This window comes from Vidua chalybeata, chromosome 5 (assembly GCF_026979565.1).
Source record: "Vidua chalybeata isolate OUT-0048 chromosome 5, bVidCha1 merged haplotype, whole genome shotgun sequence".
NCBI classification, from domain to species: domain Eukaryota; kingdom Metazoa; phylum Chordata; class Aves; order Passeriformes; family Viduidae; genus Vidua; species Vidua chalybeata.
In genome coordinates, this window is record NC_071534.1 from 18,667,455 (window position 1) to 18,684,207 (window position 16,753).

General features: G+C 43.5%; 1 protein-coding gene across 8 annotated transcripts in view; it reads right to left on the bottom strand.

Annotated features, from left to right (window-relative positions):
* Positions 1-5,770: 5,770 nt before the first annotated feature.
* Positions 5,771-16,753, bottom strand: part of EP300 (E1A binding protein p300) — a 62,272-nt gene continuing 51,289 nt past the window's right edge. For all 8 annotated transcript variants that reach the window (XM_053942922.1, XM_053942921.1, XM_053942920.1 and 5 more), the window contains 7 exons: positions 16,517-16,663; positions 15,987-16,100; positions 14,211-14,376; positions 13,413-13,577; positions 11,220-11,381; positions 10,480-10,761; positions 5,771-9,168 (listed from right to left, as the gene is read on the bottom strand). In XM_053942922.1, the coding sequence (XP_053798897.1) occupies positions 6,946-9,168; positions 10,480-10,761; positions 11,220-11,381; positions 13,413-13,577; positions 14,211-14,376; positions 15,987-16,100; positions 16,517-16,663 (3,259 nt within the window). In that variant the 3' untranslated portion in view covers positions 5,771-6,945. The remainder of the gene's footprint in view (positions 9,169-10,479; positions 10,762-11,219; positions 11,382-13,412; positions 13,578-14,210; positions 14,377-15,986; positions 16,101-16,516; positions 16,664-16,753) is intronic.

The window sequence follows — 16,753 nt, forward strand, 5'->3', positions numbered from 1 at the left end:
CCTGTTGATATAAACACAAAGGGGTGTCACTATCCATATGAAACACACTGAGAATCCAGGGTAGTGGCCACAGCCTAATTACAGAGGGACGGTGTCAGGGAGCTGGCAAAGCCAGTCTGCAACTCAATCAGCAAATTTCCATAGCATCAGGGATCCTCCACATTCATGTTTTCCAATTTTAAAATTAGAAAATTGCTGTAAAATAATATAGTTAATAATGAAATAAATAATAATGACTGTTATTCCCTTGTAAATACTGCTAGACATTGCATGGCATGGCAGACAGCAAAGCTGTTTCCAGAAAAGACACAGTACAAAATTAAAGGCTCATTAAGTCTTTGTACTGCAATAATCTTTCATGGAACACATTGTGAGCTATAATTGGTGTGCATCCCCTGCTCCCTTCCCAGAGTGGAACAAGCAGCACTGCTCCCTTAGGTCACACACAGGCTGGCTCAAGGCTTCTTGAAGGCTTCAGTAAAAACGAGTCCTGTGTTGACACAGAACAAGCTTAAAAGGCAATCCCCACACCACAGCTGTTCATTTTTCATTGCAGTTCTAAGTAAGCGTTTTCAATAAATAATAGTATTTAAGCACATTCATTTTAATGTGAACCAAGTTCAATTTGATTGAGGAATACTTATATTCTTTTCAATAATAAAAACTCTGTTATGTAACAATAATCATAATAGTTCTGTAACACCAACTCCTTTCTTTAGAGAGAGAACAACACTGACAATCTCAGGTAACTAAAACTTAAATTAGACTTCACTTTTCCCATCTCCTTTCCTACTGCTGTTCTGGGCTTGGTCTGTGTTTTAACATAATCTGCAATAAAAATTTTAGAAAGTTCAGTATCAAAGGGCTGCTGTCAGGTGCAATGACAGAAGGAGCCCCAGCTGCAATGGGAGGGATTATTGCTGCAGGACAGGGCCAGGCTGCTTCCTCAGGTGCTCAGCTCCAAGGTGCGCAGCTTTTGTACTTCAGCATCTGCTCTGTCCCTCATTACCACAACTTCTTTGAGGAACCTTGTCTCACTGGCTCTTTGTGCTTGTCTACTGGGACTGTCCTCTCACCCATGCTCTGGGATGCAGATCTCATGTTCCGGCTTCCTAAAATCATCTGCACCAGAGCCTCCTTTTTCAGTTTTCTACTCTGTTATTGCAAAGAGCTCATAAGAATCCTGGTGCTCCAGGGGCCTTTCTTTCATTTCCAGCACTGAGTGGCAGCCATTCGGTTACAGGCCTTCCAAATTCTTGTGTGTAGGCTCCTCCTAGCTGACACTGTGAAAAACCAAAATACTTTGAAAGGTTTAATTTTTGTCATGAAGAGAACCATTTTGAAGAAAAAGTATTCATAGACATGTAAGCCTTGGCTATACATTCATGGTACTGTCTTTGAAAAAGGAAAAAAGAGCTTGGAAAACCAACAAGCAAACAGAAGGAATAATATAAGGAAACATATTCTGCTTAACCTTTGGCAGACTAATTTTACCAAGGTAACTATGAAATGAAGAGAGGCATGTCCTGCACTATATAAGAACAGGCAAGACCCTACTTGCAGGTGGGAGATTTGAGTAGTTGCTGTTTTCTAGATCTCTCTCATGGGCTGAGGAGCTTGCAGAAAACCCTTGTCAGATCAAAATGCTACAGTAATGTTCTTCCACATTTGCAGCCACTTGTCACAAAGTTACACTGTAGGATAGACATAGTAATGGAACAGTTTGTATAGTGACCAAATAATCCAACCCCAGTCCCAACAGGCAACCCAGTTAAGAGCACAAATACAAAATTAGTCTGTCCTTCCTTGCTATTTTACTACCACATTAAATCTGTCAATATATGTCAACACAACTCTACATACAAATACTAATGAAACAGTAAATAATTTTTGTCCAAATTAAAAAAACTCAATCAAACAAACAAACAAACAAAAAACCCCAAACCAAAACAAAACCCCAAAAAGGAACTACAGCCAGTTCCAAGGCTATCCTGTCAAGGAGAGGGAAGAGTTAACTGCCTAGGAGATATATCTCAGTTGGAAGCGTTTATCCCATCCCAGACCCCCATGAAATCTGGCTTTTGAGAGCTGAGCTGTGCTGCCTATCAATCCCTCTACAAGCTTTTCAAGGAAGACATGGGGCGACATTGTACTGGGAGCTCATTTCAGTGCCACACTGGTGTGGGACAGCACAGACAATGAAAAGCAGAAGTGAAGAGGAAACAAAATGAAAGATTCCTTGCTTTTCAGGGCAGCAGAAGCTCTGTACTTTCAGCCAAAGGATCAGGGTTGGCAAAGAGCTTTCTTCTGGTAATGACCTTTCAATTCCTGCTATTGCCCTGGGGACTGCAGGGACATGAGGAGAAGCAAAATACCCACTGCAAGGTGCTTGTGGTTGCCTCCCACATAGCTCTCTGCTCCCAAGATACGTCAGAGCCTGCCACCAGCCAGCACACCTGGGGAAAACCACAGTCTGAGCTGTGCCAACTTCACCAGGAGCTAGGAAGGGCATTAAAGATGACTGAAGGAGAATGGTGCCAACAGTAATTTCTCCACCCTCCCCAAATCCACCACACTCCTTATAACAGGGAGAGTAGACCGGAGCCATGGCTGATTGCCCATCAGCTCCCCACAGCACCAGTCACAGAACAGGTTTCCCTTCCAAGCATTCAATAGCCCTTCCTGGAGAGTTGAAACCAAGACCCTGTTCTAAGGGAGTGCAACTGAAGCAACTTGAGCGAACCAAAATGCCAGAGCACAGTCATGCAGGCAAGTGTTGATGCACATGCCACACCTGCAAGGCTGACAGAGCAGCTCAGTACCTCTCCAGCCATGATGCAAGCACAGATGCTGCTGCAATCCCTGTGGATGGAGCATGTTGTGTTTTTACACTTTTAGGGGCCAGGCTAGGCTGTGTCTCAGGCTAGGATCTATGGCACACAATCTGCTTTGACAAGCTGAGGGAAAGAAATGGCTCCTTGGGCAAACTGGCAGATACCCCAGCATTGTATTGTAGGAAGGCCGCTGCTGAGAGGATTTGTAAAAATAAACATTCCCCAGACAGAGCACCCTGTGGCTGGTCTTCAAATAAAAGCTCATTTTTAGGGTAGGAAGCCTCATCACACACTTAGGCAGAACTGGTCATTAGGAGCAGACTCTTCTGACTGCTGCTGTCTTTCACTACAGGATCTGTTCCAGACTGACCAGAGAGGATGAGCTGGAATCCTTGTGTTTGGCTGAAACTGGAAGCAGCAAAAGGACCATCTTGGAAAGAGGAGGTGGAGTTTCTTGCAGAGAAATTGTGTATCATATACTGGAAAAATGAAACAAAATCTGGAATGGCTGTCACTGTCACATCTACCACCTCAGCCTTGTCATGGTGCTGCCACTGCCGGTAAGAGGCCACAAGCTCTGTGTTATGTGAGGCTCTGTCAGGCTTTGCCTGGGCTTGTCTTGGCCTGCCAGGAGCTGCTGTAGCTCATTTTGCTGTTACAACAGTTGTCCAATGACCAGATGACTGCTACCAACACTGTCTTGGGTTTTGTGCAATTATCTGGTGTTTGGGCTACCTAGTACAAGAGAGACATGGGCATAGTGAATCCAGCAATTGGGCAGCACAGTAATGAGAAGACTAGAGCCTCTGTCAGATGGGGAGAGGCTGAGGGAGCTGGGATATTGGAAGGTCAGACATTAGAAAGTTTACATCACTGAACTACACATTATTTAAGTTAAACCATTAGCATCACTGTAACTGGACAATCAATACCTGACTGGTATTGATAGAATTTCAGGTACAAATTGGTTTTGGTGGTCCAAGAGTCTAATAAATAGGAGTGAAACAACCTAACTTGGACACAACTGAATGGCAAGAGAGATACAGATGACACCCTAATTTTGTTGTCACCCTGAAATCCTCCCACTATTTGAAACAGCCATAGTAGTGCCCCAAATGGTGGGTTCTGGTTCTCCAGTAGAACCAGGGAAAGCAGAATTGGAGGGATGTCAGGAAAAGAAACCCTATGCAAATTTTAGACTATTAATCATCTGCATCACCTCAAAAGCTGAACTTGGCTCAGTCAGCACCAACAAAGAGGGACAGAGCAGCTGTGCTGTCACATAGAATGCATCACAGCATCTTTCAAGCAAGTCTCCATGTTGGCATTTGAAGTTGGAAGATCTGTGGTGGGCTCTGCAAGGTCCCAGGACTTCCCCACTCCACTTCAGATGCTTTGATGCAGGTCAGGAAAAATTCTAACGAGTTTGTGTGCTAACTCAGCGGCACGAATGAAAGCTGTTTGCACTAAAACTATGTAAGTCAGAAGGCTGGGCACACTTTTCACTTCACTAGCCTGTAAGTGGTCAGAAGGAATTTTATTTATGCTCCATCCTGAGAAGTCCCCTAAGGCTGAAAGCAAAACTAGGCTTTGCTTAGTGGCAGGGAAGGAAGAGGAAAGCTTACTATGCAGAGTACAAGTCTAAACAATCCCAGGCTGCTCTCCTGGCTTTCAATAAATGGGTTTTTTTTTTGCTTTCTGCTCTTCTTTAAGTCAGGAGCAGTCCCTCCCAATGCACCAGGGTAATTGTGGGCTTGGTGTAGAGCTGGTTTTGCACCGTGCCGGGATGAGCAGTATGAGGTTTAGCCAAGGACAAATACCATAGCCTGTGGCTGCTTTCCTTAAGCCTGCCACAAACTTCCCACCATCTTGCTGAAGGCTTGCCACCTTCAATTTTAAATTCATTGTCCTAATTGTGTTTATATCCAAAACCCAAGCATTTTACTCCCACTTTTGAAGATCTCTAACATCCATTCACATTGCAATATACCATTACTTTTATTTGGCACTTACCCCCTCCATCATCTTCCACCAGCAGTTTCCCGAGATCAGCTTGCTTGTGTTATCTGTTTGGGATCTGCAGATACGCTGATGTTCCTAACACAGCTGGCATTACACAGTTGTGCTCTGGTCACATCCTTGGTCCCATCTGGGTCTTCCAGGTGCTTAATGCCCTGGTGAAGAGTTATTCCCTAGGCAGCCAGCACTGTATGTGCATGCACACCTTAAGGCAGGATTTTGGAAAGCCCTCAGTGAACCAGCCACATCCACCACAACCAGTTTGAGCACAACACGTGACACGACCGGATTAACTCCATGTGAGCGCAGCTGTGGGCAGCACACAGCTGGGGTCACTGCCTGCGCGCTCCATGGCGACAGCACTTCTGCTCGGGAATGCCTCTGCGTCCGGCAGGTCACCAGATGTGACACAGGGTGACTGGGCACCCCACACCATCCCAGTGCAGCACCTGCCTGCAGGACATCCACACAAGCTTACCTCATGCTCACACTTCAGTGCCAAAAGGCGCACAATATACTCCAAGTGAAATAGGATCTTTTAATATCACATATCCAAACAAATAGTTCTCATTTCAAAATGCAAAATAGGTCCTTTGAAGATCAGCTGCTCCCAGGCTGTTGTGAGCAGGGCGGGGCACAGCTGACTGGCACAACTGTTGAGGTCAGACCTCGTTTCTTTGGTAAGATACATGCCAGGAGCAACGCGAATGTAGAGTTGTACCAAAAGAGTCCATTTAGAAGACTAATTATTACTCCACACCCCTTATTAGAGATTTGCATTTTAAAACAGTCATATACATTAAATAGCTCTCCGACGTCTAAATAGCAAACATTTGAAGTAGCACATATTCCGCTACCCCCACCACTTTAAGAACAAGCAACACATGTGGGAGAGAAGGGAAACATTAAAAACAGGCTGTCTGTCTCACACAGTTTATTTAACAATAGGTAATAAGAAATCAATTTTAACAGTCTATACAGTGATCGAAAGTTCTTATTTATAAGTAACCAACTTTAATTGCATGATATACAACATTTGAGGGTTTTTTGCTTTCTATTTTCAAGTTTTACAGAAAATGGAAGAGGGTGGGAAAGGGGCATGGGAGAGAGAAAGCAAGCATAAAGAAGAAACCCCAGGGACTTTTTCTCAGGTTGAAATAATCCCATTGGAATTGTTTCTTACCCTCTTTTTTATGTTTTTTTTTCCTTTGTTAGATGTAAAAATAACAAAAAAAATTCTTTCAAGAAAACAGAAACCACAATATATATACTACATCCATTTGGCAGCTGCCCCTGTGTATTTCCAAAAATGTTGTCTTCTCTCTACATGTACAAATTACTTTAATACTTGAAGTTTTTTTTTTAAGCTCAGACTCTTGTATAGAAAATTCTTGGAGGACAAAAGTAGACTTCAGGAGGGGACTGAGTTATTTAATATTTTTACATTTTTCAAAGAATTGACATATTTCCAACCAAAGAGGAAAAGATTGGTATTTATTTTTATATATATATATTTATATATGTAATGTAGTTTTAAAGCAACATTAACCCTTTTGTCCTCCGGTTTTAGGAAAGGTTCTCCTGTGTTTTTCTGTTGTTCTGTTTTTGTGGTGGTTTTTATCGCAGTGACATGAAGAAAAACCAGAATAGGGAAAATGTTTACCATCTGCCTCAGTAAATAATAACTATCAATATTACATATTTTCATTAATTTAAAAAAAAAAAAAATAAAACCTATTGGAGGCATGAGCAGGGCATCCTTTTGGTGGACAACCAAAAGACCACCTTACTCCCCCGACCTCCCCAACGCACACGAGGAAAAAAAAAGCCAAGAAAAAGGACTGGTTATGATTCCAGCCATAACAAAAATATATTCTTTGTACTCTACTGTCCCTCAGGTTCGTTGTCGGTTTGTTTTTAAAACCACAAACTACTGCTGCAGAGTTCAGATGTGTTCCAGGGAAAAATGTCGTTTTAGCTAAGAAAGATTCAAAAAAATTTGTCTTCAGTACAAAAAGTCTTGCGAAAATAAGTTTTTTTTATTTTCTTTGTTTTTTAATTTTTTTTTTGCTCCCAAAATGCTACAACGTGTCTAGTGTATGTCTAGTGTACTCTGTGAAAGGTTTGAATTCAAGTCTGAGTTCTCGGAGCTGAGCCCCAGTTCCGTGGCGCTTGTACCATGGAGGCCTGCCATGCCGGCATTGCTAGCAAGTTGGGAAAGCATTGCACTCTGGTCCGGGCTGGCAAAGTGCCCTTGATCCATGGGGTTAGCCTGGGCAGCTACCAGTCCTGGATGTGGGGAGCTGGTCTGCGGGGAGACGTGGTGTGGAGAAGGCTGAGGCTGCATCCGAGGGGATGGGCTGGAATGAGGGGGCTGGGACTGGGGCCGCGGTGAGGGAACAGGCTGTGGAGAACGCACTTGATTGGTGAGCGATGAAGGGAGCTGCTGGCCCTGGAGGTGTGGGGACTGTGCCTGATTGGGGAGCATGTGCTGTTGGGGGCTCATAGGATTGGGCTGAGCTGGGGATCCCATCTGCTGCTGAAGCAGCCTTTGCTGGAAAGCCTGTTGCAAACTGGCTCCTGTCTCTGCACTCATGGCTTGTGGAAGCTGGCTTATTTGTCCCATGTTTCCTTGCTGCATCTGCTGCATGTGATGCTGCATTCGCTGCTGCTGCTGCTGGGGATACCCGACACCCTGGGGCTGCTGAAACTGGTTGTGGTTGGCCATCCCTGGCCCCAGTGCCGGTCCCGCTCCCTGCTGCTGCTGCTGCTGGTGGCGCTGCTGCTCCATCATCTGGTGCCGTCTCATCAGGAGATCTCGGAACTGGGGAGCCATCCCCGAGTGATTCATATTCATCTGCTGTGCCTGAGGATTCATCCCAGCCATGGCCTGCTGTGGCTGCTGCTGCGGCTGCTGCTGGGGCATGCTGGGTCTCTGCACTCCTGCTTGCATGGGGTTCATGTTCTGCATGGCCGGGTTGGGGTGCACCCCTCCTTGCTGCCCTTGCATGGCCTGCTGCGGCTGGAGCCCCGGCTGCCCCTGTGGGATGCCAGGCTGCCCCGCCATGCCCTGTGGGTTCTGAGACCCCGCGTACTTGGCCGCCCGCTGCTTGATGAAAGCAGCCAGCAGCTGAGGGTTGGAGTGAAGGATGTTAAGCACCTGCTGCTGCTGCATGGGTGAGCTGGGAGACCTGAGAGTCCGCAGTAGGTTTTGTAAGGCTGCCTGGGGCAGAGGTTGTTTGGGCTGAGCAGCACCAGGTACCTGACCCATCCCTGGCTGAGGGGCCATATTCATCGGCTGACCTGGCTGAGCTACTGACATCATGGATGGCCTCTGCATTCCTGGCTGCAGCTGAGCTTGGGGTAAGGCCCCCTGCACCCACGGTGGCTGCTGCTGAATTCCTGCTGGCCCCATTCCTTGATCTAAATGGCCACCGGGACCTCTGCCTATCTGTGGAGGGTTCATTCCCATTGGTGGCATCTGGGGCATCTGGTGCTGTATCGGCCTTTGGAAGATCTGAACCTGTGCCATCTGGCGCTGGGTCTCTGCTGCCCGCTGGATCTGCATGGCCATTTCCACTGCTGCCGGAGGAGGACCCTGAACTGGTGGCTGTGGTGGCTGAGGTGGAGTTGGAGGTGTCACCTGGCCGCCTGCCTTGCCCTGGGACACAGCGCTGGGGGGCTGAGTTCTTGGCATGGTGTAGGGTGGCATGCTGTTGGGAGGTGCGGGCTGAGGCTGTGACACAGGCTGGGGTGGAGGCTGGGGTTGCGGGGTTTGCGGTGTCGGGGGCTGCTGGCCCGTTGGAGTTGTTGGCGTGGCCGGCGTGGGCGAGGGCAATCCTTGCTGCTGGCCCGCCACACCCGTGCGCTGCATGCTCGCCATCCTCCTTCGGAGCATCTGCGCCTGCTGCAGGCGGTGCTGGAGCTGTTGCTGACGGAGCTTGTGTTTGATGTTGAGGCAGAAGGGCACGGGACACTTGTTCTCCTGGCAGTGCTTTGCGTGGTAGCAGCAGAGAGCAATGAGTTGCTTGCAGATGGGACACCCTCCGTTGGTCTTGCGTTTGCAGCCTTTGGTGTGTTGGACAACCCGTTTCATCTTCTGACAGGACGGCAGCGAGCAGTTGGCATTGCGACACTGGCAGGCATGGACCAGAGACTGGATACAGCGCTGGATGCTCAGGCGGCGGGAGTCGCCAGGGCTCTGCGTCGTGGCCGTCTGCTGGTTGTTGCTCTCATCATCTAGACCGAGGCCTAATTTTTCCATCTTGTGGTCATGGTTTTTAGTGTTATAGCAGGTGATGCACAGGTCATAATCCTGAAAAGACAACAAAGGATGAGTTATCAGTGTTCCTGAAACTCCATATGATAAATGAATAACTGATGTCCTGCCACCTCAACAAATTACTCCCAGTCTGTTCCAGGCAAATTGTTGCTCTAGGGAAAAATTCAATCTTTCATGCTATGTTGAGGTACTAGAGAAGGAATAAATCCAAATTATAGCCAGGGAAAGTGTGTGGGTGTAAGGGTGTCTGAAAGCTACACAAATATATAAACCTTGAAAAACAAGTTGTCTCTGAGCTAGTAAGTCACACATTATTAGCCAGGCCAGAAAAATTCCAACAGGAAAGGAAAAGAAATAGGCAGGGTACAAATAGCTGCTCATCTGCTCCTGCTTCAAAAGAAGAGAGCAGGAGTGGCAGAAGAGGTACCAGCTTTCAAAAAAGAATGAAAGCTGCATTTTCAGTTTGCAGTTGTGAGTTAAACAACAGAGAGTGCTGAAAGAACAGAACACGTTCTGTGAAAGCAACAGCACATGAGTTTAAGTTCAATCATTGATCTTTAAGAAAAAGAACTAAGTTCTTAGGATTGACTAAACCATAGGAAATTTAGAATTTACTTTACCAAGAAGGTAAAAGCAGACGTGTGTGCGTGTATACATATATAATGTGTAAGCATAGGAAATGGAAGTATCAAATTGTAATTAGGATCAAATCTGAGTCAGTCATTTGCTTCCAGCAGGCTAGAAAACTAAGAAGCCAGATACAATCATAATCCAGCTTCCAGTGGGCATTGAACCAAACCCCTGAACTCTATCTTCAAACACACTGGTTTTGCAAACACTTCTGAAGACACAAATGCTGTCTTGCAGCATTCTACAGAGACACAACAGAGTAGTGAAGGAGTCACAGGGCTATTGGGATCTGACTTGCAGCACAGCAAAACCTCTGTGCTAGAAAACCAACAGAGAGCCCTCTTTACAGAAATACTGCTGCCCCGCACTTCTGACTCTGGAAGGAAAATGTACACATTGCTCTTCAGAAAAATCAGCGGATCCTACCATTGCAGCTCAAGCCATGGCTACAATCACCAATTTCTTAGGCAGCAGCACCTTAAATAAACTACAGAAAATAACTCTATTTCAGCTCTCCACAAGGCAGAAAGCACACCAAGCAGCACATTAGCAGAACCACTTGGTTAAGGAAAATATTTTCCCTCCTTTCTGAACTGGCAGTAGATGAGCTTCATAGATCTTTTTCCATCAGTTAATGAGAAATCAGTTCAGGTAAAGAGCACTCTGGGCACAAAGATACAGGGGCAGAAGCACGGAAAACTTCACCAAACATACCTCACAGACAGTGCAATGCCATCTGGTCTCCACATGATGCTTGCACTCGTTGCAGGTGTAAACAAAGCGGTCTTGGCTCTGGGTATGCAGTTCCACCAGCATGCACATGGTTGACCACTGAGCCCTTCGTAGTGAGGAGAACTCCAGGTGCTTGTCTCTAGCAAGGGTTAGGAAAGCATCACGCCCATCCATCAGATCACATGGAATGAGCGGGTCAGGCTCAATGATGGGGGGCAGGGAGTTGGCTGCAGGGCCAGCAATGAGACGGATGACAAAGAAGACCTGAAAAATAAAAAGACTTAATATGCTATCACTTACCAAGATATTTTGGTCACCAAACCTCATTACAGAGTGTACAGTTCCAGGATCATGTAACATTTGAATGACCTGCCACCATATGGGGTGCTCGTGAGGCCTGGGCAATCTTGGATCTCTGGGTGCCCTGCAGGTTCACTTTCCTCTGAAGAAATAGGAAAGGGGCACTGGACTGAACAGTAACAGTAGAACTGCTGTGGCAGTCTAGACTGTTAGGAAGTTCTGCATGAGCACAGCCGCATTTATTCCCACTGCCCTTGCAACAAAGAGCACCCAGACTTACTGGTACTGGTCTATCTGGGTAAGCCACTCAGTTCTCCAGCCAAACCTGTATAATTTACAGGGCATGACTCTGTTTGAAGTATCAGAGCTTTGTATACCTCTTTACTGAAGTAAAAAACATTCCTCATTCAATCAACTCTTACCTCCTTGTGCTTCTCCATAGTGGCATACAGCTTTTGGGAGAGGTCATTGGACACATTGGGCATGCCAGGCTTCTTCTTATTGCCACGACTCAGACTGCTCTTGTTTTTACTTGTCTTCTTATTGTTCTTCTTTTTGGCATTTTTGCTGTCTCCCTTGCTCACCTAGCAATTTTAAAGACATTTTATGTCAGGTATCTAAGCAACACCACATCACAATTTTATTATTTTTACATATTCTATAACTGCAGGACAAACCACACTTCACAATCATTTACTCTGAAGACACATACTAGGGTTCCCAGAAACATGAACTCCATTAGAATTACTCCAAAAGATATCAAGATCAGCAATACATACATCCAAAAATATTAAAAGCACAGATGCTCAGGACGTACAAGCAAAACATTATATAATGATCTTGTTTGTCCGTTACAGCTACGCACTCTTGGACAACCACCAAGGAGTTCATTAGATGAATTCTCAATGCAATTCAAAAGCAAAAATAACTGCAAAGTGCAATTGATATTGCACTAAACAAAGGTAAGAAAGACTTAAACCACTTAAAAGTAAACCTGTCTGAGCTGTAGCAAACTAAATCTAACAGACTGCATTAAACTGATTTTGGTATGAAGCTGTTGTTCTGAGTCCAAAATGCATTAGTAGTGCAACTTCTAGCATGCACCTGTCATAGCTTGCAACACTCAAACAAAACAGGTCAGCTTAATTTCAACTATATTCTGTTAGCCATGAACAGTTTATTGCTTGCTGGGATGCTTATAGAGCCCCACAAAACCCCACAGCATAAGATGATTAAGGATCAAAGTAATTGTTAGCCAAACAAGCATTTTTCCTAAGCTTAAAATAACTTTGTCAGAATGGAAATTCCCAGTGAACATGGATGACTATCACATCACTTGACACTACAGTTTATTATTGCCCCTTCTTCAAGTACGAAACATAGGATCAATAAAGAGTTAAAAGTATTTGTAATAATAATAGTAAAGTTAAATAGTAATGTACTGCAAGCTGGCCCTATGTCAGGATTTTGGGACCAAACTGCTGTGAAGGCTCAACTAAATACTGACCAACCTCACACAGAGAGCTCAATGATCCTTCACAAGTGGTTTCTGGGTATATTAGAGAGATGAGGACGTGAAGCAAACAATACCTTCCTAAGAAAGATGTTACTTAATGCGAAGTTGACATCATGTTGCCTAATTTCCTGCACTTTGTTTAATAAAAGTCCTTGAAAGAATGTATCACAAAGAGCAGCACAGCAGAATCACAATTTTTAATTGTAACACTAAACCTAAATTTTTTTGATCCAAAGATCTTCCAGCAAAAAAAATTTAATCCTCCCTCCCAAAAAATCTAGTATCTGATAAGGTGACAAAGCAGCAGTGCTCAAAGAGTTAAGTAACAAGTACTACTGCATGAGCAAAACTACTAACCTTATCCTAGATTCACCATTTCTTTCATAAAAGTTCAGCGCATCCAAGGATAGGCAGATGCATAAATTCTGCATCTGTTCACTTTCAAACTTATTGTTGAATTAAGAGGCATCTCTTTTATTTTTGAGGTTTTTTTTGTTGACCTTGATAACACGGTTGTACATTCTCAAAAAAATTTGCACAAGACACCAGCAAGAAATTTCTCTAGTTTAAAGTAGCCCAACAGCAGTTCAGCAGTAATTTGTGCTTCAGATCCTCAGTGCCTTAAAGCTACTAAACAAACCTATTGAGAGTCAAGTACTAATTCACAGCATTCCATTACTTTCTCAGAACATTCTGATAAGATTGGTGTTATATCATCTAAGTTAGAAATAAAAGAGGGAGCCACTATTTAAAAGCTAATGCTTAAGGAAAAAACTTCCAAATCAGGCTGAGGTGGCAACATGATCATTGATAACAACTGGATTTCAGCAACAAAATACTCAACTAGGAGCTGATTCAACAAAATTGCACTTGATAATTAGATAGTTTAGAGCCATATGAACACCCGCTGTTCATCCAGATGTACTTTACTTGTATTTTACCAGCTCTGATTTATAAACTGTAAAGTTGAAATTTATTTTAGAGTGAAAAGTGAAAACCTCGGTTAACCAAAGTGCCTTACACCCCTCTTTTTTTTTATAATTAGCCTTATCTAATCAGAACTTTTACATTAGTTCATGAAAAGCAGAAGCATCCTTACATCTGTGCTTTCATTACTAGTGTTTTCTTCTCTCTTCCGTTCTTCTTCCTCTTGCTCTAGTTCCTTAATGCTCTCCTCCAGAACATTAGGCCAGAAGTCCCCTTCAAAGTAAGGGAGCTCCTTTGCACTTGTTAGACGGTCCTCTGTTGCCTGCTTAAATATATCCTAAAAGAGAGCAAGCCCACTTTTGGTTATCACGATTACAAGTCACATAATGAAAGGCAACGTTCTCAATGAGTGACAAGAAAAGGCATCAGCAGACTAAACAAATGAAAGCTTAATATTATAATTCATTTTACAAGATCACATTCTAAGTGCAAATTTAACACTGTATCTGTTACAGTTTGTCAAATACATTTCAAATATTCCCACTCAGAAGAAAAAAATCATTACTGTGTGCTAGATTTCAATATGCATTCTTACCAACGGGGACAATGTAATCACCATAAGCTCAACGTTCATTTAAATCCTTATTCCAAAGTTTTTACATACTTCTAACTAACCTAACCCTGCATTTTGATCTAACACAAGAAGATTTAAGATTCCATATATGTTCTTTTGTTCTTTTACAAGATTCCTCAAGAATTCAGCTTGTTCTAAGGAACCATTTCAAGTCTTTTGCTAGAACGATTTCAGAAGCTACATGTTTTGAAGAGAGTATGTTTTAACTCTAAACTTTTGGTGCTCAGTTCACTTAAAACTAATGCAGTAAACACCAAGAATCAGGCACAATGCATAAGGCAAGGAAGAAATCCAGACAAGATTGACCAATCTCCCCCAAGCACACACTTAACACACCTTGTAATCATGGACGATGCGCTCTGACACAGACTTGTCCAGCATCTTTTTGTACCACTCTTGCAGTCGCTTGGGTTTGGGTATCTTTTGGTCAGGAGGGTGGCAGTGGAAGATGTAGTCATCTCCTTCACTGGGCGGGCACGCCCAGATGTGTCCAGTAGTATACCTGGCACGGTCAGACAAAACCGCGACATGTGGGCGCTGACAATGGACTCACGCGCGCTCTCTCCTCAGACACCAGGTGGCGCCACCACCGAGGTTGGCAGCTGTTCCCAGACCTATCATTTCCATCTTCTCATTCATTTTCTAAAATCCAGCGCTATATATGGAGCACTTATATGTAAAGGGTGCACATTTTACAGCCTACATAAAAAACAAAGCCTGACACAAATCTGCAACTACTATCTCCCAATTAACTAATGGGAGAAAGATGGAGTCTAGGTATTTCAGTAATGAAATCTTGAGACAGAGCAGTAATATTTTATCTAGCAACATTTTAAAAACAGATTTACTTAAAGACATTCACTTTTCTATTGTAAATCGTCTGGCTTTTGAGAATTGGTTTGAAACAGTTTTAGAATTATATCTGGGAATGAACAGGCACTGCCAACCTGTGGTATTGGGTGCACAATCTAGAGTACTATTAAGAGATGACAGCCAATTAGTAGCAGCAGCAGCAAATGTAACACCTAAGATCACTTCTTTATCCTCAGTTCTTCTCTATAAGTTTTTGAAGAGAACTCTAGTAGGAGGAATAATCAGAGAAAAATAACCATCCTTGCCCTGTTGAGAAACAGCTCTGCAGAACCTTCCCTAAGCCCTGGGAGCTGCAGCCAGCTGTCATTCCTTCTGCCTGAAAATGGAGAGATGATACTGCAAGACCAAGATTGTTCTCCCAAAATGAGAACCTGATGTTACCCATTAGCACAGAAAATAGCATTATGTAAAGCTTAGGCTTGAGCTCTATGCAGCAAATGTAGACTCACAGATTAGAAAATAGACAATAAAAAAAGCAGAAAGAAACCTAATGTATGCTTTTGAAGTAACAAAGAACACACCACCCCACTGAGGTACTGAAGATAGTACTGCTTACTCCACTTCAACTCCCCTAACTTTTCTAATCAACTGCTCTAAACACAGTCCCTAACAATTTCTCCACAAATAACTTCACCAACCTACACTAGGTACCTTGACAATAGAGTGATGTTTACTTCACTGGCCTTTCTACTTCAGTAATCATGGTGATTTAATTTCCACCTTTCTTGTTACTGCAGTTCTGTGTTCGTTTGTGCTGTCCAAGTATATTTGCTTCTTTCTTTCTTAACTCTTCAGTTTCTCACATTTTCAACTACTCAAGATTTCTAAGTGGCCTTATACAACTGTTGCAGAGCTAACCAGTACAGACTAAACACACAACTTTCTCCTTATAAACAAGGGTAAGAACTTACTTGCTAGCCCAAATGAATGACCTAATTAAAGCCGTGGCATTACATAATGACAACATTTTATGGACTGGAGAAGGGGCTCCCTGTTTCTACTTAGACTTCAGTTTTCCATAAATTTGGAAACATAAAAATAGCTAAAGCAGAGCCTCCCCTGAAAAGCCTGCAATCCCTTCTTCTCTTCTTTTCAACTGTACACCGTTGTTGTCAAGTTATTCTATCACAGGTTGATTCTTCGGCACCATATTCTTTAATATAGGATGTAGTCATTTAATTTGCAGCAAGACTACTCAGCACAAATGCTGTACAGAAGAAAATGTTGTAAGATACTTACCCTAGTTTCTTAACATATTCTAGATATCCAATTAGTATTTCATGATAGACAGCAGTCCTCAAGCATTTAGGGCGGAAGAAATGAACACTGTCAAGGTAAGATATATACACTCGCCTAAAAAAAACCAACAAAAAAAGCATGAGAAAGACGAGATTTCGAAGTGATTCTACAAGTTTATTAATATTATTTTATACATCTGAAGCATCATTACAACAGCAATCTGCAAAGTCTCTGATCCTAATTTACCTCCAGAAACTTGGCCTTCTTTTGATATCCTAGCCTCATCTCCCTAAAACTATTCAACTCCTTCCTTGAGAACACAGATCAGTGATCCTTAAGGCAACTCTTGTCTTCCAGCCAGCATTCTCCAGTAAGAAATGACTCTAAGATTACAGAAGCTACTTTGTTTCTAGAACCTAACAGCACTAAGGGTCTCACATAAGCAACAGAGAAACTCTGTACAGAACTACAGGAGGTTCATCCAAACAAGAGAGTACCACGGTAAAATAGACTTTTCTGGGGTTCCTCACCTTTGATTGGGTGGAGGGCAGTCTGAGCCATACTCCTGCACGTGCATCCCAAAGAAGCACAAGTCTACACCATCAATCTCCTCAAAGGCAAAAAGCGCTTTTGTTCGGTACGGGAAAGACTCTGCCATCTCTCCACTGTCTACGAACCTGCAGACCAGAGAGTAGAGTGGAATACCAAATATATTCACATATCAGGGACTGCATGTTACTAAGTGAAGGCAACAAATATGAGGCACC